Raw genomic sequence first — 26,159 nt, forward strand, 5'->3', positions numbered from 1 at the left:
TGAAGGTGAGCTCCCAGGCGATGACGGAGAGCAGCGCGGGGCTGGTGGTGAACCTGATGGCCAACGACGTGAACCGCTTCGACACGGGACCACTGTTCCTGCATTACCTCTGGATCGGGCCTGTTGAGACTGTGGTATGAACCTTCATGACGATGTATTACTCACTATCAGTTGTTGGTTTCTGAGTAGGGTTGCTGAAGATTAAGACGTAAAGAAACAAAATTACTATAGCGGTCCCTTCAATGGATTTCTATGTTTCAGTTGATGACCGCCTTCCTATATAGACAACTAGGAATGCCGGCCATTTACGGGTCGATAGTCGTCTTTGCCGTAATACCCTTCCAGAGTAAGAACGATTATGAAAATTATTGATGTAGATAACTATGTATACATGTATGTATGTAGGTAGTGGCGTGCTTTTGTCAGGAGATATATTGTCCACCAACACAAGCACTTTTTTTGCCACGGTGTATGCCTAACAGAATATAATCTACCGATGCCAGCATACAGGGATAAACCCAAACATATTTCAAAAATCTTCTTTCAGTATTCTTAGGCACACGCACAGCAGCCTACAGAAGACAAACCGCAGAGAGATCAGACGAAAGGGTCAGGCTTATGAAGGAGATCGTTATGGGTATGGAAGTCATTAAAATGTACACTTGGGAACATCCATTCAGGCAAATTATTGACACGGTTAGAAGGTGAGATAGATAAATCCATAGGAAAAAGATGTGGAATTTTTGAAACAAGAATATCGAAAGATACAAGCATTTTTCCTTTTCTACCAGAGAGGAGATCTATGCAATCAAACGCACATCTTACATCCGGGGAATTACGATGTCCTTTATAATGTTTACATCCCGCTTCGGAATCTTCATCACGTTGCTCCTGTACGTGACTTTTATCGATCGAATAAGCGTGGAAAGTGTCTTCTTCCTCACGTGCTACTATAACATTATGAAGCAAACTATGACGCTGTACTTCCCACAGGCTATTGGTCAGGTAATTATTGTTGTTTATCTACGAAAGGATAGGGGTTAGCGTAAGAAAGTTTTTAGTTGGATACAAGGGTGATTTCAGGTAGCTGAAATGAATGTGGCTATACAAAGAATTCGAGAATATCTGCTGAGTGAGGAATGCAAGTTAACTATAAACAATATTGATGAAGATGCCAGCAAAATCAAAATCAAGGACGAGTCAGGTATATTTTGAAGGCCTTGTAAAATTAATCAATCTTTACGAGATTACTTTCACTAATTTGTCTGCAGGTGCATCCAAGATCGCCAAAAATCCTGTCGTGATGAAAGAGTTTGCTATAGAATTCGAGAATGCCTCTAGCCGGTGGATACGACAAGAGAAGGATGATGTCAAAGATATTAATTTGCAGGCAAGTAACTAATAAAGAAACTGGTCCAATTCATTTGCCAACGGCACCATAACCGAAATATTATGGGTAATGGATTTCAGATCCCCACCTCAAACCTGACGACAATCATAGGAGCGGTGGGATCAGGGAAGTCAACTATACTCCACATGATACTGGGGGAGCTTCCCTGTACTAGTGGGAGCCTGAAGACAGTGGGAACTATTAGCTATGCTGGACAGGAGCCTTGGTTGTTTATCGGTTAGTTTTAACACATTTATGCTATAAGGTATACACCGATTTTAAAGGTGTTTTCGGACTTACTCGTATTTTCTTGTGAAGAAAATTGATAGGGTTTACGATATCTACGACTGCTACCACTACTAAATGTACCTATGTCATGAAAATACTCTCGTAGGTTCGGTCCGTCAGAACATTTTATTCGGGCAGCCATTCGTGAAGCAGCGATACATGGACGTGTGCCGAGTGTGTGCCTTGGAGAGAGATATCTCCTTGTTCCCGCACGGAGATAAGACCATCGTGGGAGAGAGAGGAGTGTCTCTCAGCGGGGGGCAGCGGGCGAGAGTCAACTTGGCCAGGGCGGTTTATAAAGAGGTAATAAATATACTGCATTATTAAATATAAGATATTTTGTGGAAATGTGTTAGAGTTATTTTATTTTTCAGGCCGACATTTATTTGCTAGACGACCCTTTATCAGCTGTGGATACGCAGGTTGCGAAACACATATTTGAAAGATGCATTAAAAGGTACATATATCAAAAATGCAATATTTCTTCGTTGCTCATCACGGTAGATGCGATTTTTAACAGTTGTGCTGATTCCAGATATTTAATAGGAAAAACTGTTGTATTGGTGACTCACCAACTACAATTCATTAAATCTGTCGACAAAATTGTGATAATGCGGCAAGGGAAGATATTAACAGATGGAAACTATAATGATGTTATGGTAACTAAAGCTATTTGTTTACTTAACTATACTCGTATATTTTTGCTCATAATGACTCATTTCCCGATACAATTCCAGGCCCAAGATCTGGACATAATTAGATTAATGGAAGACAACACTCGAGAAGTGAAAGAAGAGGACGAAGCAACACAGATTAAGAATGCCGCTTCAGTTATAGAAACAAGTACTGCGAGCTTGCATCGGTACCGGCTATCTACTATGTTGAATGCGAGTAGTATGGCTGTGAGTACTATCACATGATTACCTAATGTTATGGCTCTACGAAGCTGCGCAGTTTACTGATCTAAGCTATATCCGATCAGGTCAAATCCATAAGTTATACCTACACAATACAAAATATAGGCAAATAAAGCATTGTTTAAAAAAGTCGGCTTTATCACCAAAAAGCCCCTCAATACCAAACGGTCTCTCTCTAATCCGTTATCTTTCAGGATCAAAGACAAGTAGCAGAGGCGCAGACAGCGGGCCGAGTGAGCGGGTCAGTGTATACGAACTACTTCTACGCCGGAGCTGCGTGTCCCTGCGTCGCTCTTGTGCTTATAACGTTTGTTTTGGCACAATGTTGCGCGAGCGCAGGAGACTTCTGGCTTAGCAAATGGTAAGTGGGTGGTGGAAATCAAGTACCAGGGGCGTATTTAAAGATTGCGCGCCCTGGGCTCTTGTAGTTTTCCGCCCCATCAAGGAATGAAAGAAAACAAAAAGAGCAGTCAGTGTAGAGTACCTACCGACCTACATATGTATATGAACATTGTGGTGATAGATTTGCATAGATACTTAATGATATCTACCGAACAAAAAAAAATATTTCTGGATAGACGAGTACATTTTAGAACGTTTACAAATAAACTATGGCGACTGAGTGAGGCAATTTTTTTTCTTTAGATTTCCTTAAAAAATACAGAGGCGGAAAAAAATAGACTATTCCACTGGTTCCAAAAAAACAAAGGCCGGCTTTCATACTTAAAAAATAAAGCACTGCTCGTCACCAAAATACCTCAGAGTGACCCTGGATAGATCCCTCACGTACAAAACCCACTGCCAAAACACCAATAAGAAAGTTAGCTCCCGAAACAAACTTCTGCGACGGCTTTCTTCAAGTTCTACGAACAAGTAGCTTAGCACTCTGCTTCTCAGCCGAATTTGCCTGCCCCATATGGGCAAGATTCCCATTCCTCAGAGCCAGAAGACAAAAGTCTTCAACCAGTGCGTCCTGCCAGTGATGGCATATGGTGCAGAGACGTGGACACTGACGGTAGGACTGGTCCACAGATTTAAAGTCGCTCAGCGTGCTATGGAGAGAGCTATTCTTGGGGTTTCTCTGATGGATCGTATCGGAAATGAGGTTATCCGTCACAGGACTAAGGTTACCGACATAGCTGTCAAAATATGCAAGCTGAAGTGGTAGTGGACTGGTCATATCTGCCGAAGAACCGATAACCGTTGGGGTAGACGAGTTCTGGAGTGGTGACCACGAACAGGCAAACGCAGCGTGGGACGCCCTCCTGGCCGCTGGCCTGACGACCTTAGGCGGGTAGAGCCGGTAGTGGTTGGATGAGGAAGGCCGAGGACCGAGTGTTGTGGCACTCCTTGGGAGAGGCCTATGTCCAGCAGTGAATGATTATTGGCTGATGATGATATGGGCTAGGTCCGCGCATGCTAGAGAAGTAGATTTTGCTTTTAACGACACAGTTCGTATAGTAACGGGACGCCTCAAACCGACACCGCTCTACAAGGTCTACTCTCTGGCTGGGATAGCACCCCCTAGCATACGGCGAAAAGTGGCATGTTCTGTTGAGAAAGGCAAACAAGAATGCGACTCCAGACATACACTTTACTCACATACTGCCGCACCTTCCCGCCTCAAGAGCCACAAAGCGTTTCTAAATAGTAAGGTGTCCTTAACGGATAAAAACCCATAAAACGCAAGGCTAAAGGCTCTGGTAGGTAAAGCAGCCCCAGAATCCTTTCCTACCTCTTGACGAAAAACTTTCTCCCGGTATCAGTCTCCCCTGGCACATTTGCAAGACTCTAAATCGGTTGCGAGCAGAGGTAGGCTGCTGCAAGGACAATCTTTACAAGTGAGGCTATACTATACCGTTGGTACCAACCTAATTATGCGACTGTGGTACCGCTCCCCTGACTATGGAGCATGCGTACTCTCCTGCCGCCTGTGCCCTTCCACCTGCACTCTGGAAGGCCAACCAGAATGCTATCAAAGTGGCTTCGTTTTGGTCTGGACAAATTTAAAAATTCGCATGATCACTGACACGAAAGAAGAAGAAGTGTAGAGTACCTACCGACCTACATATGTATAGGAACATTGTGGTGATAGATTTGCATACATAATGATATCTTCCGAAGAAAAAAAAAGATTTTTCTGGATAGACGAGTACATTTTAGAACGTTTAGAAATAAACTCGTGCAGAGCGGGCGACTGAGTTAGGCAAAAAAGAAACTTTAGATTTCCTTCAAGAAACTACCTACCAAGGCGGAAAAAAATTAGACTATTCCACCGGTTCAGAAAAGAACGAAGGCGGCTTTCATACTTTAAATCATATTTCTTAAGACATGAAATCAACATTTGGAAAGATGGCTTAGGGCCGTTCTAGGCTTACGTCCTAAAATATTGTTCTGTACTTTTTTAATCATCCAACCTAAAGTCAAGGGCGGCCTACCGGCCGCCCCTGGGCCGCCCTTCGCCGCCTGCCGCCCCGGGCTGTAGCCCTTTTAGCCCTAGGGTAAATACGCCCCTGTCAAGTACCATAGTCTTCTTGCAGATATCTAGGCTATGCGACATGGTTGGGGCCTCGGAACATTGTAAATGGATGACTGCATTAACGGCTTTTCAAAACTGACTCGTGCTTATTCAAAAATAGTAATTTATGCCATTATATCTTCTGATTCCAGGAGCTATGTGGAAGATCAGTTAACTGGTGATAACACGATGGACGACTTACTGTGGGCAGAGCAGGGGTTGCAGCGCAGTCATTATACCTTAATCTTTGGAGTCATCACTTTGGCCACCATTTTCATTGCTCTGATCCGGTCGTTCATGTTCTTCTCACTATGCATGAGATCTTCTATAAAGTGAGTATCATGTTTATACTAAAATTGACATATCTAGGCTAGTAGAAAACCCTCTAGCTCATGCACTATCGTAACGGTATGTGAGTACCGATATAAGCAATTCGTGGTTTGTCTTTTTGAAACTTAAGCTTTAGGTATATATACACACACACACACACAGCTACAGTATATCAGCTGCATTTTTGACATTTTAAAGTGATTCCTCAGGTTACACGACAAGATGTTTGATTGCATATCTCACTCTCCCATGAGCTTCTTCCATGCCAATTCTTCGGGAAGAATATTGAACAGGTTTAGCAAAGACATGGGTGCGGTCGACGAGTTGTTGCCTCAAGCTATGATGGACTGCTTTCAAGTAAAGCTTATATAAAATAGCTTATAATTATAATGTTTTCTTGAGGAAATTGTTTTGCTACTTTTGTTTATAACTTTCCAGATAATTCTCAACTTGATTGGGGTGTTGATAGTGATCTTATTAGTCGACCTCACCCTCATTATACCTATCACAGCTGCACTGATCATATTTTACATTCTGCGAGTCATATACATCCGCACTACTGGTGCTGTCAAGCGATTGGAAGGGATAAGTAAGATTTTCTACTTTATTTGTTACAACATTAAAGATTCATGGTATCTATCAAATTTACCCACTTATGACTATGGAAGCCTATACCGCCCTAACCTAATCGACCTAATTCCAACTCATACAGCAAGAAGTCCAGTGTTCAGTCATCTAAACGCAACAGTCCTGGGCGTAGCCACGATCCGCTCGTTTGGCACGGAACAGTTGTTGACCCAGGAGTTCGACCGACACCAGGACCTGCACAGCGCCGCCTGGTACCTCTTCATCACCAGCAGCCGAGCCTTCGGGTACTTCCTCGACGTCATCTGCCTGCTCTTCATTATTTGCGTGACTTTCAGTTGCTTGATGAAGTCCGGTTAGTAACGGAATTGCGCTTTTGTCTGTGTTGTTCGGTTTGTTGGCATTGTGTTATCATCGTGCGGGTACGATCGATGAAATTATGTATGTTTTAGACAGTGGAGGCATGTTCAACGGCGTCACAGTAAAATCTTTATGGAACTTTTTCAGATGCGGAAAGCAGTAAAGTAGGTCTGGCAATAACGCAGTCCATATCTCTGACTGGTGTATTCCAGTGGGGCATGCGGCAGTCGGCTGAGATGGAGAACCAGATGACCAGCGTCGAACGAGTGTTGGAGTACACTAAACTGCCTCAAGAGGACATTTTGAGAGCCGTATGCGCTTTGAGAGTTGTATGATTTAGAATTATGTCACTGCTGGGAGTGGGGTCGTGATGATGATGACAAGATGATGCACGGGACTCCGTCCAATGAAGGAAGGGTTTAGGCCTAGTTCACCATGCTGGCCTAGTGCGGGTTGGCAGAATTATGTACTAGCCTTAAATTGACGGTTTTTTTAAATGTTGATCAATGTTTTCAGTCCGGTGATAAGAAACCACCTTCCGGCTGGCCTTCCCAAGGACATATTGTGTTCACTGAGGTAACATTGAAATATGCTCGTGATGGGGATCCCGTTTTGCACAAATTGGATTTCGAAATACTTTCTCAAGCAAAGGTATGCCTTTTTGAATATCTAAGATTTTTCATCTAATAAGTAGCTTTAGCTATTATTATAAGCGCTAGTTCGGAAATAGTATGAAACTGACAGATCGGTGCATGTCACCAGCCTTAGCCAGCCTCTAGCCTTTTTCCTGTATAGGGCCTTAGATTTTTTATAAAAGCTTTATTAATTAATTAATTGCATTTAGATTGGCATCGTTGGAAGAACCGGTGCTGGAAAATCTTCAATCATCCAAGCTCTATTCAGACTAGCTTATTTAGAAGGGTCAATATTCATCGATGGCATTGACACCAGTTCCGTCGGCCTCCATGATTTAAGGGAAAAGGTCTCCATCATACCACAGGTGAAGCCACAGGACTTTGAACCTCGCTATATTATAGGACTCAAGTCTACTACACTCATACACACACACACCAAAGTCACAAGCAGTGAAAAAGTTCCAGTGACATATGGAACGGCAATCACGGCAATGGCACGTGGAACTTTTTATGGCTCTCGAATGTATTTAGTGAAAATTTCCTAATTTTATATTTATGTTTTAGGAGCCAGTACTGTTCAGTGGAACCATGAGAAAGAATTTGGATCCTTTCGATGAGTACAGCGACGAGGTATTAATCAGGGCTTTAGAAGACGTTGAGTTGAAGAACGAAGATGAGGGATTTGGTTAGTAAATTAACAACTTCAATAAGAAAGCAATCATTTCTAACTAGGTACTTTGCTTAGGTAACACATGGTAACACTAAACAAACTCAAGTAGTCATCTGACCACGAGGAGGATTTAACTTTTACTTATTATTCCTATTCCCATTCCCGTCACACAGGCGCCCTCTACAAACAGGTGTCAGAAGGAGGAACCAACTTCAGTGTGGGCGAGCGTCAGCTAGTCTGCTTAGCTCGTGCGATAGTTCGCAAGAACCCTATACTGGTCCTGGATGAGGCTACGGCCAATGTGGATGCGCAGACTGATGCTCTGATACAGACCGCCATTAGAGTGCACTTCAGGAGTTGCACAGTGCTCACTATTGCTCATAGGCTGAATACTGTTATAGATTCGGATAAGGTAAAAAATAAGGAATATTTTTTACACTCATAGGTCTGAGTACTCATTCCTACTAGTTCCTACTCCTACTTATGTAACAGCCAGTCAGCCACCATTTTCATATTTTATCATTATTAAAAATGGTGTATAAATTCAGTTAGAGATTTCTGAACTGCTATATCGGATCTTTGACCTTGTTGTATTGTACAAAACGTCTTATTAAATCTGTTATCCTTTAATTATTACACCTTTTATTGTACAAATGTGCTGCGAAAAGTTGGTGGCTCGCTTGTGAGCCATTTCTGACTACCCCTTCGGGGATTACAGTTGTGAGTGCATATGATAATAATTATGATTATTGTCCATTCTGATAGATCCTAGTGCTAGACGCCGGTCGCCTCATGGAGTACGACCACCCTCATATCCTGCTGCGGATGAGGGGAGGGTACTTCCGCAAAATGGTGGCAGAAACCGGCCCGGTCATGACGTCACACTTGCGCAGAATGGCCGCACTGGTGAGTATTATGATGTTGCCAGTTTTGTCATTTTTCCCGATTTTGGGGTAAATTTTGGGTCGTAAGGTAACTAATAGAGCATAAATTGCTTTAAATACTTCTATTAGATTAATTGTTAATTTGTTTTCAGAGCTACAAATCTAAAAATGATTGAAATTAAACTGGCCTTGGATATATTAGTATTTCTATATTTCGTGATATTTATTACAAAATAAATTATGTTCTTATCGTTACTTGATTCCTTATTTACAGATAAACATGATGTAGGTAATATACTTTTAAATAATACTATAACTACATACTTAATATAGGATAAATAACTAGCATGCAAAAGCATTATTTGTGTGGCTTATAAAAATATGCCTTATATTCTAAACTATAAGTACTAAAGTCGTTCACCTTCATACGATCTCCATATTGCTGTTCAAGCTGGCTAGTTGAAGCTCCATCCTTTTCTTGAAATCTTCTACTAATACCTCCATTCGTCTGAAAATTACATAAATATGTAAGTATACAAACATGGTACATGGGCTCTTTAATTATAGAAAGATATGTAGCCATCCGAATATACAAACTGTTAAGCAATATTAGTTTGAACAAGGGTCTGAAAAAACTTACTTTTTATCTTCATCGAACTCTAGAGGCGGCACGCTGGCTAGTGCTTCCATGAGGTAGTTCCTGAAAAAAAAGCAAACCGTTACGAGGGCTACACCGAAAAGATCGGGAATAGAATACTTAGGAATAAATTAGAGTGAAACCTTTTTGGTGTATCAAATGTAGTGTTTTTTCAAACATAATTCCATTTTTGAATTTTAAAAAAAGTAAAAAATAAAAGAGTATTGACCATTTGAATTTGACAAGTCGGTGTAAAAAATGGATCTTACGCGGGAACATTTCCGTGCAATAATTTTTCACAACTTTCGTCGAGGTTTATCTCAAGAACAATGTCTCGCCGAGCTTGTTTCTATTTATAAACTTGAAGCACCAAGTAAAACGACTATATATCGTTGGTATTCTGAGTTTCGCCGTGGACGTTCCTCTCTTACCACAGTCCCTTCTACTGGTCGGCCAAAAACAGCGGTAACACAAGATAACATCGATGCTGTACGCCAGTTAATAAAAGAAGATAGACATGTGACATACGAGCAGATTCGGGCTTCTCTCAGCATTGGTATGACAGCCATTCAAACCATTTTACATGAAGAACTGGGTGTCAAGAAGTTAGTTTCGCGCTGGGTGCCCCACCGTTTGACCGAGGAACAAAAGTCGGCTCGTGTTAATTGGTGTCGATCTGCTCTGCAACGGTTCAATGGAGGCAGTTCAAATGCTGTCTACAATATCGTCTCTTGTGATGAATCGTGGATTTATTCATATGAGCCCGAAAGAAAACATCAATCGGCAGTTTGGGTCTTCGAAGGTGAGGTCAAGCCAACAAAAGTTATTCGCTCACGCAGCGTGTCGAAAAAAATGGTCGCTTCGTTTGTATCGAAAACTGGCCATGTGGCTACGATTCCATTACAAGAACAAAGGACGGTTACTGCTGATTGGTACACAACAGTTTGTTTGCCGGAAGTCGTAAGAGAACTTCGTAAAACTAACCCGAATCGTCGTATAATCCTTCACCACGATAATGCAAGCTCTCATACCGCTCGCAAAACAAGAACGTTTTTAAATATGGAAAACGTGGAGTTGATGGACCATCCTCCGTATAGCCCTGATCTGAGCCCCAATGATTATTTTACATTCCCAAGAATTAAAGATATGCTACGTGGTGAACGGTTTAGCGGCACAGAAGAGGCGGTCGAAGCTTACAAATCAGCTGTTTTGACAGTATCCACTTCAGACTGGAATTACTGTTTCAATGATTGGTTTAATCGAATGAAAAAGTGCATTGAATGTCACGGAGACTACCTTGAAAAACAATAAAAGTAAATATATTATGATATCTTTGTACTTTTTTCTATTCCCGATCATTTCGGTATCGCCCTCGTATTTACACAGCATGTATTAGGACTAACAGGAGATGGTCTTACAACGAACTAACTTCAAAACCTCTAAATCGAAGTAAGTGTAAGAAATGATTGAATAGATTTATGTAAAACGAGAGTAAACCTTCAGCTACCCTTAAAACTTTTGTCACCAAATAGCTTTACAAAAAATTAATAACACAACCTTCCTAGCGGCTAGTGATCTAATTTAGACAGTGTAAAAAATGAAAGATTAGATTTTAGAAGTGTATGAAATGACAGAATAGATTAAAAAATCACAACTACCAAACAACTCACTCAGCCTTCCTGGCACGCTATATGCATCAGTCTACACTCTAGCCTCGCGCGGAAGGCGGCCGCGCGGGTAAGTCTGCTATCTAACACCAGTGTAAAAAATGATAAAATAGATTTACAAAACCATTAGTGCCACACAACTCACTCAGCCTTCCTGGTCAAGTGCGACTGGCAGGCGACATGCAGCAGCCTGTACTCGAGCCTGGCGCGGAAGGCGGCGGCGCGGCTGACCCCGCCCGGGGCGGCGGCAGCGAGGTATCACCAAATGGCTTTACAAAATTGAATAACACAACCTTCCTAGCGACATGTGACAACAGCAGTGTAAAAAATGACAGAATACATTCACAACTCACTCAGCCTTCCTGGTCAGATGCGACTGGCAGGCGACATGCAGCAGCCTGTACTCCAGCCTCGCGCGGAAGGCGGCGGCGCGGGAGGCCCCGGCCGGGGCGGCGGCGGCGAGGCGGGCTAGTTCCTCGCACACTGTCTCGCAGATGTCGCGCACGTAGCGAGTCGATGCACTGCCACAGACACTGTCCACCTGTGGGTGTTCCAAATTCAATTGAAATAGCTGTTGTAATTGTAACCAATATAATAACCTAGGTAACGTCTCATAACTTTTGAACGGCTTAGCCGATTTACAATACAATACAATACACTTTATTTGCACCAAGAAAAAAATACAAAAAACAAATTTAAAAATAAAACAGTACAAAGAGGCGGCCTTTTTGCTTATAGCAATCTCTACCAGACAACCTAAGATATATGTAGATAAAATATGGTTAAGAACACTCGGGGTAAACATATATGACAAATAACAAATCCAAAATTGGTTCAGCCGTTGGGGAGCTACGCTATCACAGACAGATAAACAGATACACACACACGTTAAACTTATAACACCCCTCTTTTTATCGGGGGTTTAAAAGTAATTTTAACATACGTAGAAGGTATATCCCCGACAGCATAAAAAAGACCGACGAAGTCCGTGGTTATAAAGAATTATAGATTGTAGCCTCAACAAACAACACAAACGCAATAAACGTCAACTAAAATCCTCACCTCAGCATGTACGGCTATGAGATTATTAATAATCTCGTACACATACGGCCTCGCGTCCTCGACCACCTCATCGGGGTCCACTTTATGCCGCCCCATGTACATGCTGGGCTCGATGGTGCCCACTAGAGGGTCTCCCTTGTGCTCCAAGTAGGTTTCTGCTATAGTCGCTTCCAGATTGCTCAGGGCTTCCTTGGTGGTCTGGATTGCTAGTGTTGGTACTGGAAATTCATATCTGGGAAACAGAAAGATCAGAATCATTCTATGTGCCATAAAAAAAGTGAAAATTCAAGGTGATTTAGGTGCTGCCACGCCACAAACTAACATAATCAAACATTCAGAAGTTAAACCACCTTTATTTCTATTGTAGGTTATGGACCCCTGGTCCTCTAATCTGTATTTAATTTTGTAGAGATGACAGCTATACTATTCCATGGTACAATAATATACTCTGCTCCAAATAATTCAAGGAGTTTGTTGGCTTTGTGGACTTTATACCTACTAAACTAAACAAAGATTACACTTACTGCTCATAAGCTTTCGCGATATTATTGAGCGTGACCTTCCTCGTATAGTGCGCGTTGCAAGCCGCTATCAGCAGGCGTTGTTGCCAGCTCGGGCCGCGGTCCTGCGCACTATGTGGCAACGTCTCGTCCAGAGGCTGGTCCAGTGCCACCGACAGGCTGGTGTTGTTGAACTCCTGCTGTAAGATAAAGGGAGGTCTATAAAGAAGAATCCACAAGGTGAGGTGAGAAGATGGTTTTGCACGCTCCCATTGCGTTGGTCATATCTGCGGAAGGAAAAATGACTACGAGAGAAGACGAGTCCACGAGTGGAGACATAAGAGTGGGTCGTTGTTCATCCCGCTGGTCCAAAGCCCTAAAAGGGTAAACCTTCTTCTAAAATCACTCTATCTAATTTAATAAACCGCATCAAAATCCATTGTGATTTAAATATATAAGAATACATACATAGATACAGATAGACGCGAATAGCTACTTTACTTTATACGCATGTGAGCAATGAAAAAAATCCACTTTCATCAAATAGGTTTTGTAAGGTAAATACTGCAGCAACTCATTTATGGCGCCAAATTTGATATAAGTCAAGTAGCCTATTGTCACTAGACCTTTTTCACTGCACGCGAGTGAACTATCTAGAGATGTACCTGGTCGGGCAGCGGGTGGTGTATACTGGTGTACCTGGTCGGTACAGAGTGTAACTGCCTCTGTGGTCTAGTGGTAGAAGCTCTGCTTCACGATCCAGAGGTCTCGGGTTCGATTCCCGGGTGGGACCTGTGTATTGCGCGCACACTTGGGCACTATAATCCAGTCCCGCGCCGATGCATGGCTGATCTAAAATGAGATTGGCGGCCGTGGTCGAAATTCGACCAGGTGGACATTATTATTATTATTACCTGGTCGGGCGGCGGGTGGTCGAGCGCGGGCGCGGCGGCCAGCAGCAGCGGGCGCGAGTGCTGCTGCAGCGCGCCCGCCTCCAGCAGCGGCCGCTCGCGCCGCCCCGGAGCGAATACACACTCGTGGATCTGGGTCAGCGCGTCTTTGACTATGGCTTCTAGCTCGTGCGGCTGTGGAAGAAATAATCATCGTTTCAGTCTATATTTTTTGTACGGTATTTGTCGATAGGAACGCTATATGTTCCAAAACTTTCAAAACTTGCCTCCGAACAGTCCGATCACGTATTGACTCCTGAATGAAGGCCAAAGAGTGAGACATAGCGTGTAAGGGTGGGTTGCACCATTTAACTTTAACTATTACCAACGTCAAATCCCTTGACGAGAGAGATCAATCTTCAAGAGATTTGACGTTTGTAATAGTTAAAGTTAAATGGTGCAACCCACCCTAAGATTCTATAGATCTGATCTGCCGGTTACCCGGTAGTACAAGATGGTGACGGGACAGCGACGCCACACTAGCGTCACATCGGATGTATGTATTTGTATACATATGTTTTCCCATTATTCCGTTTAAGGGTGAGGCCACACGAGCGTAATTATGTGAGTTGTGCGCGGTAGAAAAGTGTGCGCGGGGACGAGGGGAGCGAGTAACTTCCCCGCCCGTCACGCCAGCTGTGTGCCTATAATACAGTATGTTATTAAAGCTGACCATACAAATTAAGATAATAATCAATCACACTAACCGTATTAGTAATAGCCCCATATTCCGTAAACTCGACAATCCTCCACGTCTCCTGCCCAGCCAGCGCCTTCACCCGGCGCAGCGCGCGCTGCAAGAAGGCGGTCATGCCGTGCGCGCGGTACTCGAAGATCACACCCTCCACTATGCTGAGCGGCTGGGGAGGTAGAATAGAATAGATAGAATAGAATCATAATAATATTATAATATTTCCTTCTAGCCGTGGCCATGGCGACTGCATTCAGACTCCGTGTTTAATAGAATATATTACTTTATTGAACACCACATAAATAAGACATACAAAAACATACTTATAGACTAGAAAAAATGTATAGGTACAATAAGCGGCTTTATCGATGAGAGCGATCTCTTACAGGCAACCTTGAGATAGGGGAGATTATGTATAGATAATATAATATGCTGTAAAGTAACTCATACTCATATGCAGATCGCATAAAGTAACATATAAATCCCACCTGCGAAGGCAGATCCAGTTTGATGAGCGCCTCATACATCTCTCTAAGCGCGCGCAGGTTCTCCACCAGCCTGGCCCGAACCCGCTCCGCCCCCGCGCCCCCCGCGCCCCCGGTCCCACCCCCGCCGCCCCCCGCGCCCCCGCCGGGGAGCAGGCAGCCGCGCATGTGTGTGGCGAATAGCTCCACGGATTCGATTATCATTTGCTGTGGAGAGAAAAAGGATTTGAAGAATTTGTAAAGGAATGGACTATGGGTATGGGTAATTTTTAGTTTTTTAGAAAGAAAGAAAAACTTTACTTGGCTTAGACAGCAATATTAATTTATATATAAGTACAGAGAAAGAGATATAAATATACATATTATAGGGAATTATGGCCTAATTTACTTAAAAAAAAACACGTTTCACAAAAACCTATCGTCACATTTATTTTTAATAATTTAACCTCACACAGAAAATCACACAAATTAGAACAAAACACTAATCAACTAAAACTAAGCAATTTGGAAGCAACAATCACAAAATAGCAAGCTAACCTAGATCCTAACCTACAAAGCAATTTTTACAAAATACGACAGTGACACGTCCGATCCCTAGTCGCCCTGAGCCAAAGTAAGAGGGCCGCCAAGGCGCGCGCTGCCTTTTATAAGCTCGATGACGTCACACGCTGCCTGGAGCGTCAGCCGGTGTGGCTATCTTCTACACGGCCGCTCCTGACTGGAGAACGTCCTCGTGCTCCCTTGAAGTTGAGGGTCCCGCCAGCTGCACATCTTCTGGTGCTGCAGGACCCGACATAACATCAGGCCCGTCCACATCAGCATCTGTTTGAAAAATTGCTGACATTAGTTCTCATTTAACAAAATCATGAGGAAATACTGAGGTCTGCTCAGAACTGGGGTCTGCCCAGTTAAAATATGGCTCGTGAGGTCTGCTCACGTCGGGGTCTGCCCGAAAAACATAAAATCAATCATGTGAGGTCTGCTCACGTCGGGGTCTGCCCGAAAAAAATAAAAACAATCATGTGAGGTCTGCTCACGTCGGGGTCTGCCCGAAAAACATAAAAACAAACATGTGAGGTCTGCTCACGTCGGGGTCTGCCCGAAAAACATAAAAACAAACATGTGAGGTCTGCTCACGTCGGGGTCTGCCCGAAAAACATAAAAACAAACATGTGAGGTCTGCTCACGTTGGGGTCTGCCCGAAAAACATAAAAACAAACATGTGAGGTCTGCTCACTTACCTTCGAAATAGGCTGCACATATTTCCGGCGTCCACTCGCCCTTCCATGGAACCATGAACTCAGCGGCTGCTTGAGTTGATTTTCCATATGAGCCTGACACCAATTGAAGCTCATATCTTCCATTCGGCAAGACCTTTACTACTTTGTAAGGCCCGCGCATACAGGAGTCCAATTTACCAGTGGTTTGAGCCTTTTTGATCACAAATGCCATGGAGCCAACTTCAAAAGCTCGTGGTGTTCTCCGGCCGCTATTTACATAAGCGTCCTGTTGAGCCTGATTTTGTCTCAACCGTTCAGAAGCACGCTGGCGACTCATTTCGCGAAGTGCTTCACGATTAGCATGGGAACCCTCGAAGGCAACATCCCGGACTAAGTTTCTGATCACTGGAGTTGCAGCATCTATGCCAACCAGCAGATTGAGAGGAGATTGTTGGGTGGTTCGATGCTTAGTTATGTTCAAAATCAGCTGCAGTCTCCACATAACATCAGACCATTTTTCCTGACGGTGATTAACCTCAATCCTAATCATATTGAGCAGGGTTCGGCAATATCTTTCAACCTGCCCATTAGATTGATGCATCTCTGGAGTAATTAGATGCGTGTCACAGCCTAAGTCAGTTGTCCAATTAAGAAACTCTGCGCTTTGAAACATTCGACCCCTATCGGCGACAATCAGTTTTGGCGTACCAAACAATGATACAGTGTTAGTAATATGCCGTTTTAACTCTACAGCGTCTTGTTTGTACATAGGGTAAAGGAGACAGTACTTAGAGTACGCATCTACAACTATTAACACATACCGATAGCCGTTGGATTCTGGCAACGGTCCCAATGCATCAGCATGAATGGTCTCAAAAGGTATCTCCGGTTTTTGCCACGAGTGAATAGGCTGAAGGGGCGCTCGTGGAACTTTCTTGTGTGACAAGCAGATTAAGCAGTGGCCAACATATTTTTGAACAAAAGCCCTAAGACTTGGAAACCAGAAGTGCTTAAGTATTAACTCTACAGTTTTGTCTATTCCAGGATGGTCGTGCTCATCATGAAATATACGCAACAGACTTAGCCTATGTCCTTTCGGTATAAAGCAAAGTAAGCGTGGTTGCTCGCCAGCACATGAATACTTGTAGTATAGAAGATCGTTCTTTTTGACATAACGGTTTGCATCTAGTCGTCCGTCAGTAAGTTTTTCTAACAAGTCAAGGGTCTCTGCATCAGCAGCCTGTGCTGCTTGAGCCCAGTTCTGTGGCTTCTGTACGCTACAAACATTGACAGGATTACGACTTAAGTAGTCGGCGTGAGACATGCATGTACCCTTACGGTATTCAAGGGAAAAGTCAAAGTCTTGTAGGTATATCCACCACCTGGCTATCCTAGGCAACAGATCCTTTTTTCGCTGCGTAAGTTTAAGAGCATTACAATCCGTAACTACCAAAAATTTATTGCCGATTAGGTAATGGCGAAAATTTTGCAAAGCCTTTACTACTGCCAATGTCTCTAATTCGTAAGAGTGGTACTTAGCTTCTGCGCCTTGGGTTAGTCTACTAAAGTAAGCAATGACACGTTTGTGACCTGACTCATCAATTTGCAACAGCACAGCACCATACCCAACGGAACTGGCGTCGGTGTGGACTTCGATGGGTAATTTCGGATCGTAAATAGCAAGTACTGGCTCCTGAGTGAGACAAGCTATCACCTCTTGACGTGCAGTTTCCTGATCATTTCCCCAGTGAAAATCTACTCCCTTCTTGGTCAATTTCGCGATGCATGCTACTTTACTAGCGAAGCCTGCTATATAGCGGCGGAAATAACTTGCCAAACCGAGAAATTGGCGTACCTGTTTGACAGTTTTAGGGGTTGGAGATTCAACAAGGGCCTTAACCTTACTAGCGCTCGGTCGCACCTGACCTCGACTAATAGTTCGTCCTAAATATTCAATCTCGGTGGACAGGAAGGTACATTTTTTTAGATTTATTGAAAATCCAGCTTTTGTTAACACCTCTAAGGCCTTACGCAAACGTACAAAGCCCTCTTCGATGCTGTCACTTAGAATAAGGACGTCATCAATGTAGACCAGAGTCCAACCGGGTTCAATCAGTTCCTGAAGCGTTTTTGATATGATTCGCTGATAAACAACGGGAGCGTTCGCCAGACCATAAGGCATTTTGAGATATTCATAATGCCCTTCCGGCGTGACGAAGGCTGTCTTGTGAATTGACTCGTCATCCATTGGTATCTGATGGAACCCAGTGGCCATGTCCAGTGAGGTGAAGTAGGTATTTTGACCTAACCTATCAATGTGCGAATCTATCAGGGGCAAGGGAAACCTATCTTTCACAGTCAATTCGTTAAGTTTCCGAAAGTCAACACACATGCGGTCCGCACCGTCTTTCTTTTTAACTAGCAGTATTGGACTCGCGTACTCGGACTCTGACTCCCTGATGACACACTTATCCAATAGATCTTTAACAATCTCACGAACACGCAAAGTCTCGGAATGTGATAGTCGATACGGCCTATACTTAACCGGAGTGTCACTGTTGAGCCTGATGCACATTGATCCAGTATTTACGGTTGTATTCGCGATTCCGGTTATAAAATAATCGGAAAATTCATTAATCAGGACCTTTAACCTTTCAAAATCATCGTCTAGTAATGTCGTTTTAACGGGCACCTGTGCATCAGCCTCAATTACAAAAACTTTGGCAGGGCTCCTATCCTCATGTCTAATGTACTGACGTTCGCTAGTACGCACATATGTAACACCTTTACGATTCAATACATCAGTACCAATTATAACTGGCGTGTTCATATACTCAGCCGCAACGACAAACAAATCAACTTCCATTGTAATCTCGTCAAACTCTATGGGCAAAGTAACATAGTAGGTGGATTCTATTTCCTGTCCGCCAATACCACGCAACACTCGAAAAGCCGGTCGCCGAACGCAGTCAAAATGCTTAAGTAACGACGTAGATATCAGCGAAATAGTGGAACCACTATCAATTAAAATATCAGTGGGTACACCTTGTATCACAGCTACGACAACGTCATTATTACCCTTTATGATATTCTCACGACAAAAGTTCACATTATTTTTATTACGAGCCTCTGATTTAAGTTTAGCAAAGCAGGATTCAACTCGATGTCCCGGTTTCTTACAGAAAGAACAAGGGTCTGATTTATGCAATGGTAAAGTTGATGTATTTGATTGACCCGAATTGGAATTTGAGGGTAGTTGTTCATTACGTTCAATCCTAGTTCGCTTATGGCACCTGTCCTGCCTATGACCGGCTAAACCACAATTAAAACACTTTCCTTCTTCAAAACGACGCTTTCTCGTGTTATCGAAACGTTTGGGTTTAGCATCCGCACTACCAGTTTTAACCCGCGGTTCTTTAACACTTGGTTTCACATAAATCGAGAAAAAATCCACAAGGTCACAAGGCATAAGCTTGGCGTTGGTTGCCGCTGCACGAATCTGGGGGTCCATTATGCCCCTTATTATAATAGCCGCAATCAAGTCCTCACTTAATCCTTTCACTATTCGTAACCGGAGTAATGAGCGCCGCGCATAATCAGCATAGGTAGAATAGTTATCAGAATTAGTACTCATCACACTAAACAATATATCGGCAACATCGAGATTTTTAGGGCACAGTGGTTTGAATTCCCGCTTGAAATTACTCCAGCTACGATCAGTTGTTGACCACTCATTTAACCACAACCTAGCATTTCCTTTTAGACAGTTACCTATTCTAGAAAGGCACTCGTTGTCAGACCAACCATTAATAACCTTGGCCTGATCAACCTCGTTACACCACACTTCAATATCATGCAAAGACGGATCAAAGTTTGAAATATAAAAATGTTGGTTAGATCTCACCGAATTGCAAATCGTAGATTGGATCGCAGTAGCGATCCTATCCGCCACACTCAGCTCCAAGTCCACGGTAGTTGGCACGGCCGTCACCTCGCTCGCGGGCGGCGCCTCAGCTCCTCTGATGGTCTCGCTGAACCGTGACACGGAGGGTGCACGTGAAGTGGTTGGCGCCGGCGTGCTAGCGTCCGGCCGTGTCAACTGTCGTGGTTGATTTTCTAACGCATTGATACGCTCAAGCAACAATGTCATCTGTTGCCTGAGTTCGTTATCCGGCGTTCTATTACGATGTCTACTGCGCTTTTTACTACTTCTATCGCGACTACGATGCCTTTCTTGCCTATCAGACATGTTGAAACTATTTACAATGAAAACTTTGAGGTTAATTTACAAAAACAAAACTAAATTATTCAAATTACGTAAAAAAATCAAAATTCCGTAACACAGCAGTACAGATAGGACAATGGTATCCTATCCCACTTCTGATATAGGGAATTATGGCCTAATTTACTTAAAAAAAAACACGTTTCACAAAAACCTATCGTCACATTTATTTTTAATAATTTAACCTCACACAGAAAATCACACAAATTAGAACAAAACACTAATCAACTAAAACTAAGCAATTTGGAAGCAACAATCACAAAATAGCAAGCTAACCTAGATCCTAACCTACAAAGCAATTTTTACAAAATACGACAGTGACACGTCCGATCCCTAGTCGCCCTGAGCCAAAGTAAGAGGGCCGCCAAGGCGCGCGCTGCCTTTTATAAGCTCGATGACGTCACACGCTGCCTGGAGCGTCAGCCGGTGTGGCTATCTTCTACAATATTTATATTTCGTATTCAAAGTTGCGCCTCAGGCATATACAAAACAGAAACTTTTGAAACATGAGTTGATGACTGAAGCAAACAGAAACATGGTTTACCCTGGCCACTTCCATAAGTATCCTGGCCTAGGCTGTCAAAGTTTGTATAAACTATGAACGCTTATGTTTTCAAACAAAACGGCGCGGTGCTTCGTCTGCCATCTATCATGAAACCGTGATTACATAATGGATATAGACGCCAGAAAGACACATAAACTTTTTCGTTTCTCCAAACTACAAAAACTTAAAGGTTCACCCCCACACTGACCTTAAACTGCTCCTGCCTATTATTAGCGGTCGGAGAACCGGCCAGCTCGCCGGCGAAGTACCACTTGGCCAGCGTCCACAGCGCTGCCAGCTGCTCCGCCAGCAGCGCGCACGCCGCCGCCAGCCACTCGCCCGCCGCTGCCGACCAGCCACCGCTGTCGGGCTTGGACTTGCGTTTGCCTGGGGGGGTAGGGTTGAGTGTGTTATGTGACGATGTAAATTTATGAAAGTAAATTGTGTACTTCTTGGGTCGGTGGCCGTCGACCAACCAGAGGTGTTGGGGGATTTGGACTTGCGCTTGCCTGGGGGGGAGTGAGGTGTGTTATGTGATGATGTGTATTTGGAAGCAGCCACTCGCCCGCTGCCGCCGACCAGCCACCGCTGTCGGGGGATTTGGACTTGCGCTTGCCTGGGGGGGTTGGGTTGAGTAGGTTATGTGATTATGTAAATTTATGAAAGTAAATTGTGTACTTCTTCTAGGGTTGGTGGCCGCCGACCAGCCACCGCTGTCGGGCTTGGACTTGCGCTTGCCTGCGGGTGGAGGGTTGAGAGGGTTATGTGATGGTGTGTATTTGGAAGCAGCCACTCGCCCGCCGCCTCCGACCAGCCGGAGGTTTCGGAGGATTTGGACTTGCGCTTGCCTGGGGGTTGAGTGTGTTATTTGATGCTGTAGGTATATTTGTAAAGGGGTTGAGTGTGTCAAGCTGCGTACACACCGGGCCAACGAACGCCCAACGAACGCCAACGGTTATCCCAACGATGGATATTTATCATACATAATACAGGGCAGATTGCAGCAACGAAGGCCAACGTAACCCGTTCGTTGGCCTTCGTTGGCCCGGTGTGTACGCAGCTTTATGTGATGACTGGTCTAGGAGGGGTTGAGTGTGTTATGTGCTATACATTTGATAATATGAATAGAATAGAATTCATTTATTCACAATTATGCAATCTGTTTCTTGCGCTGTCGGGAGACTTGGACTTAGATACGCTTGCCTGGGAGGGGTTGAGTGTGTTATATGATGGTGTGTATTTGATAGTATTTAATGTGTTTCTTGCGTTCGGTCTATATATACAGCGTGATGCGGGAATTACTTCTCCTGATGAGGCTCCTTTCATGCACCCTACGAAATCTGTACAATAAGTCAGGCACTTCTTCAGGGTGTCATACAAGGCAACCGCCTATAGTCTGACACGGCAAGAAACCTACCTAGTATTTTCTCCTGTCATTATGTTCAGTGGTTGATGATTATTTGTCTAAATACCGCTTTCGGTAAACATCCTCCACTCCTTGCACATGTTTCTATAAATTTAACTGTAAGTTGATGATGATGAAGCATCATACCCTTATCAGCGGCCTCCTGCTCCTCCTTCTGCTTGAAGTGGTCCTTGACCTTGTCGAGCAGCGCCATGAGGTAGTCCTTGCGGCTGTTGATGGCCACCCACGCCGCGTCGCCGTCCCAGTTCAGGCTTATCAGCAGTCTGGGGGGAAACTAGGGTTATAAAGATGTGGACAAAGTGGTGGCTAAGCCAAAAGGGGGGTGACAAAAAAACTTGTTAAGAATGTAAATCAGAGTCACGCCCTTTCGGCTGACTATAACCTGTTTGCAACACCCTGTAGATATAATAATATGGATTTACGATTTAATTATGTAACATTGCGGAAATCGTTGATATTCTGAATTAAAAATTATCGGAGGAATGCCAAGGACAGAGTATCGTCTTGCCTCTTGGAAAAGACGATACTCTGTCCTCAGCCTTCCTCATCCCTGCACTGTAGAATGTTGTGTGATGAATGGATTTATTTTGCGATGTGTAATGTTTATTGCAAACTTACTTAACTTATTTAGCCTCTTTTATATCACGGATAATTAAATCTAAACTAAAATTTATGTTTAAAAATGTTCTGAGAAAATCCTTGAGTTATACTAAGAAAATTAGGTGTTACCTGATGTATTTCCTCTGATCCTGTATGTTGATGGGCATCGTCTGGATTTGCTCTCGCAATTTCGTTTTTAAATCATCGATCTTCCTGTCGATATCAGTCAATATCTTCTGGAAGAGCTGTAAACGAAATTGTAAATTAAAAGATGAATTTTTTACCAGTATGAGATGACAAAAAAAATATATGTTGTTTAGTTACTTATTCAAAACCATATCCAGCTGTCGTAACAAAAAGTGAAGTGTTTAAAAGTATTATTTTTTTATTTCCAAATGTCGTAGAAAAATGTTCATCGCAATAACCACTTTTCGTCTTACTATACCACTTTTTAGGAGGAGTAGTGAAAAAGAAGATACCACTTTTGCAAAACCCCATATAATCCAACAATGCACACAACACTGCACTTACCTTAACATCAGTATTCCCGAACAGATTCTTGACCCTCGCATAATCATTGACCACCAGATCGTAGTCTTTCTTCTTGATGTTCTTATCTATATTTGCTGGCAGTTGGAACAGGAACTTGTGTCTCGTGAGCAGCGAGAGCGCCTCCCGCGTCTTGTCCGCGTTGTCTTTACGAGATAAGATCTCCGAGAATAGTGAGTCCGCTAGCGTGATGGATTCTGGGACAAATACAATTCATCTAAGTAGGTAATAATAGGTATTATAATACAATCATAATAGGAAATTTATATTTATTATTTATTATGCTTTAGAGATAGATTCAATCTTGTGATGGTGGGCTGTTTCTTTCTAATAGTTTCATGATATGTGAGTTCATTACCACCTACATAAGACAGACTGAACTACTGTTGGTCTCCACAACATTAAGTTTTTAGGTAATCAAGATAAATGTAGATCTAAATAGAGAAAATTTATAATTATTAAGGCTTACCAAATCTTGAACAGTATCAAGCGTACCTTCAATAGCAGCCTGCAGGCTCGGCAGCGGCTCTCTACCAGCTTTCCTCTCGTCCTCCTCGAACATGTTCTTGAGCAGCACGAGCCGGTCCAGCTGCTCCATCACCGCGCCCGTGTTGGCCTTCAGCAGGTGCAGCTGGCCCTCCTTCTGACCTTCAACCTGGGGTGGGGGGTTAGAGATGGAGGGGTTGGTGAGGATTGTGGATGTTGGGTTGTTTAATGGTGACCGCACATTATATACCCTGCCGCGAAGGTGTTCGCGAGCTCGCGTTCAACTGGTTGATAGACGAAAATAAGGCGATCCATTTAAGTTATATGTGCGGTGACCTTAAGGCCTAGTTTGGGACTGTCTAAAGTTGGGCTTCTGGCTTGTTCCTAGGAGTGCTGCTATACTGTATAGACTCAGTTATTGTCAACATATATTAAGTAAGGTTAGTGGTAATAAGTTGAGTTCAAGTTTATCCAAGTATTTAGGTTGACTTTCACTGCTGCCTTTCTCATAAAGAAACTATCTCTAAGACCAATAGTTCTGTCTGTCCAATTACCTAAATCATAAAATAAAGACTTGCTAAATTTTACTAAGTATATGGGTATTTTTCATGTTAATAGTATTTAGAAGAGATAGGCTATGTAGTAGGAAATCTTACCTTTCTTTGCAAGAACACCATGCCAGCCTTCAGGTCTTCATAGGAAGTGTTACTGTGGTGCTCCAGCAGATACCAGCCTGGCTCGAAGTTCTCATCAGAGAGATTGCCAGACCTAGAAACAATTCAAATTCATTTCACTCTAGAATTAGTAGTAGTATGTAACTGTAAGCTCTTTTAAATATCATAATACAATCAATGATATACAATGAATAAATTTATAAATAGGTGGTTAGTTAGTTTGCAAGGTACAAAAGATTATAGCTACTATTGAACCAGACAGCACCATTATTTGAAGGATTATTCTCACCCATCTGGATACAACTCATGGAGTTCTTCTTCGGGAAACTTGCAGTCATCCCCCTCGGTGGACAGTCCGAGGGGGTCCGGCGGGGTGTATGTGGTGGGGGACATGGGCCGGCGGCCCCACGGCAGGGACAGGGGGGCCGACTCCTCCACCCATACTGCACTCTCTTTCACCGGCCCTATTGACTCATGGTAGCCTAGTTGGAAGAATATGATTGCAAATTAAGTTTTTTTTTGGCATCTAACATTCCAACTATTATTTAATTTAGAGTCTAAAAGGTAAAAACAAGAAGATTTTTTCATTTTTGCTACAAATATTCAGTTTTTTGTTAGTGTGATGTAATAAAATCTATGTTAGTTACTTACTTATTATTGTATTTACATAGTTTTAGGGTAGAGGTATTATTATTAGGATTCCACAATCATAATTATGTTTTTTTAAGTCAACCTGATTGTACATTATTACTATTGTAAATTGTGCAATAAAGTATAAATAAATAAAACTTACCTCTAAATTGAACAGTAGAAGTGCCCTCTCCGCCAGATCTGGTGGTTACAATAATATCTCCCCTACCCTTGCATGGGCCTGATCTAGCTATTATTTTGTTTTTACTTTTCCACTCAGCTGATAACAGACAGTCACATCCACATATTTTTAAACCTGCAACAATCGTCATTATTATTCTATGATACGCCCCTTCAGATAATTCTATAATTTCAGCATTTAGGCACTAAGCATAGTATAAGGTGCAGTAATATCACTTGTAGCATTTGGGCTGTAATTCACAGAATTTCGCGAATATGGTATTATTTTGAGACGTTAAGTGTGTATAATATGATAAAAACAACACATTTCACATTCACATCACAAACCACTAAGCTAAAGATAAAAAATAACTTACCTATAAGGTCTGTTGCACTTGTGCCAAGAAATTCTCCTCTTATTGTAACTCTAGTGCCTGGGGGGCCTTCCTTAGGGGATATGCCTGTTACTACAGGTGGTGGACCCATAATGTACAGGCTAAACCGCTAGAAAATACAAATTATTTGTTATCAGAAAATAACAGTAAAAATTATCAGATTGAACTTTCTATGATGACAAGGACTAAGTTAAATTTATCTAAATTAAAAAATATCTTAGCCGCAATACCTCTGGAGCTTGAAATTAATAATTTTTAAAATAAAATCAAAACTTTACAACCAAAACTGTATATTCTTGTTTTGTATGGCACTTGTACTGTGCGTGACTAGCACAGTAAATTCCGCCAATATCATGTGTTGAAATAGGAAACAGTAGAGCAAGTTAAAATGTACGGTGGTATTAATGACTCTACATTCAAAATAATCACGTATAGTGCCACAATCTTATCTGTTCCGGTGGCGACTTCGCTGTGATCGAATCCAGTGATGCCATCGATTAAATTTTGCCTATTTCTGGTTTAAACGACAATGCATTTCTGCTATTACCTATTTTTATAATTAGTTACATTCATAAGTATAGATAAATCAAAATATAGGGTCGAT

The 26,159-nt window shown here is 42.7% G+C and overlaps 2 protein-coding genes across 2 annotated transcripts; one reads left to right on the top strand and one right to left on the bottom strand.

The window, feature by feature from the left end:
• On the top strand, positions 1–8,832 carry LOC105381436 (probable multidrug resistance-associated protein lethal(2)03659). Its single transcript, XM_048625836.1, has 23 exons — positions 1–134; positions 262–346; positions 548–704; positions 792–1,005; positions 1,084–1,204; positions 1,272–1,390; positions 1,471–1,627; positions 1,785–1,981; positions 2,053–2,135; positions 2,214–2,337; positions 2,416–2,580; positions 2,790–2,956; positions 5,266–5,445; positions 5,653–5,800; positions 5,882–6,032; positions 6,156–6,383; positions 6,536–6,699; positions 6,905–7,039; positions 7,233–7,388; positions 7,588–7,708; positions 7,867–8,105; positions 8,459–8,599; positions 8,730–8,832. Exons 1-23 carry the CDS (start codon positions 21–23, stop codon positions 8,751–8,753), a joined length of 3,390 nt encoding a protein of 1,129 aa, XP_048481793.1. The 5' UTR covers positions 1–20; the 3' UTR covers positions 8,754–8,832.
• LOC105381470 (exocyst complex component 2) lies at positions 8,772–25,844 on the bottom strand. The gene is made up of 18 exons (XM_048625838.1): positions 25,786–25,844; positions 25,538–25,664; positions 25,144–25,296; positions 24,640–24,832; positions 24,333–24,444; positions 23,686–23,845; positions 23,173–23,387; positions 22,771–22,886; positions 22,168–22,304; positions 20,824–21,002; positions 14,573–14,776; positions 14,101–14,253; positions 13,358–13,528; positions 12,468–12,643; positions 11,944–12,175; positions 11,235–11,422; positions 9,218–9,277; positions 8,772–9,085 (listed from the first exon to the last, which is right to left on the bottom strand). Exons 2-18 carry the CDS (start codon positions 25,644–25,646, stop codon positions 9,001–9,003), a joined length of 2,643 nt encoding a protein of 880 aa, XP_048481795.1. The 5' UTR covers positions 25,647–25,664; positions 25,786–25,844; the 3' UTR covers positions 8,772–9,000.
• Positions 25,845–26,159: the final 315 nt, after the last annotated feature.

Source organism: Plutella xylostella, chromosome 15 (genome assembly GCF_932276165.1).
Source record: "Plutella xylostella chromosome 15, ilPluXylo3.1, whole genome shotgun sequence".
In the NCBI taxonomy this organism is placed as follows: Eukaryota; Metazoa; Arthropoda; class Insecta; order Lepidoptera; family Plutellidae; genus Plutella; species Plutella xylostella.

Bases quoted from the DNA above. Each gene is read 5' to 3' on its own strand.
- LOC105381470 (XM_048625838.1), bottom strand. From the start codon at position 25,646: ATGGGTCCACCACCTGTAGTAACAGGCATATCCCCTAAGGAAGGCCCC. The intron at 24,445-24,639 runs GTGAGAATAATC...AATTGTTTCTAG, and splicing joins CATGAGTTGTATCCAGATGG to GTCTGGCAATCTCTCTGATG. The intron at 21,003-22,167 runs GTATGATGCTTC...CTACCCCCCCAG, and splicing joins GCAGGAGGCCGCTGATAAGG to GCAAACGCAAGTCCAAGCCC.
- LOC105381436 (XM_048625836.1), top strand. From the start codon at position 21: ATGACGGAGAGCAGCGCGGGGCTGGTGGTGAACCTGATGGCCAACGAC. The intron at 1,006-1,083 runs GTAATTATTGTT...GGGTGATTTCAG, and splicing joins TCCCACAGGCTATTGGTCAG to GTAGCTGAAATGAATGTGGC. The intron at 2,957-5,265 runs GTAAGTGGGTGG...TTCTGATTCCAG, and splicing joins GACTTCTGGCTTAGCAAATG to GAGCTATGTGGAAGATCAGT.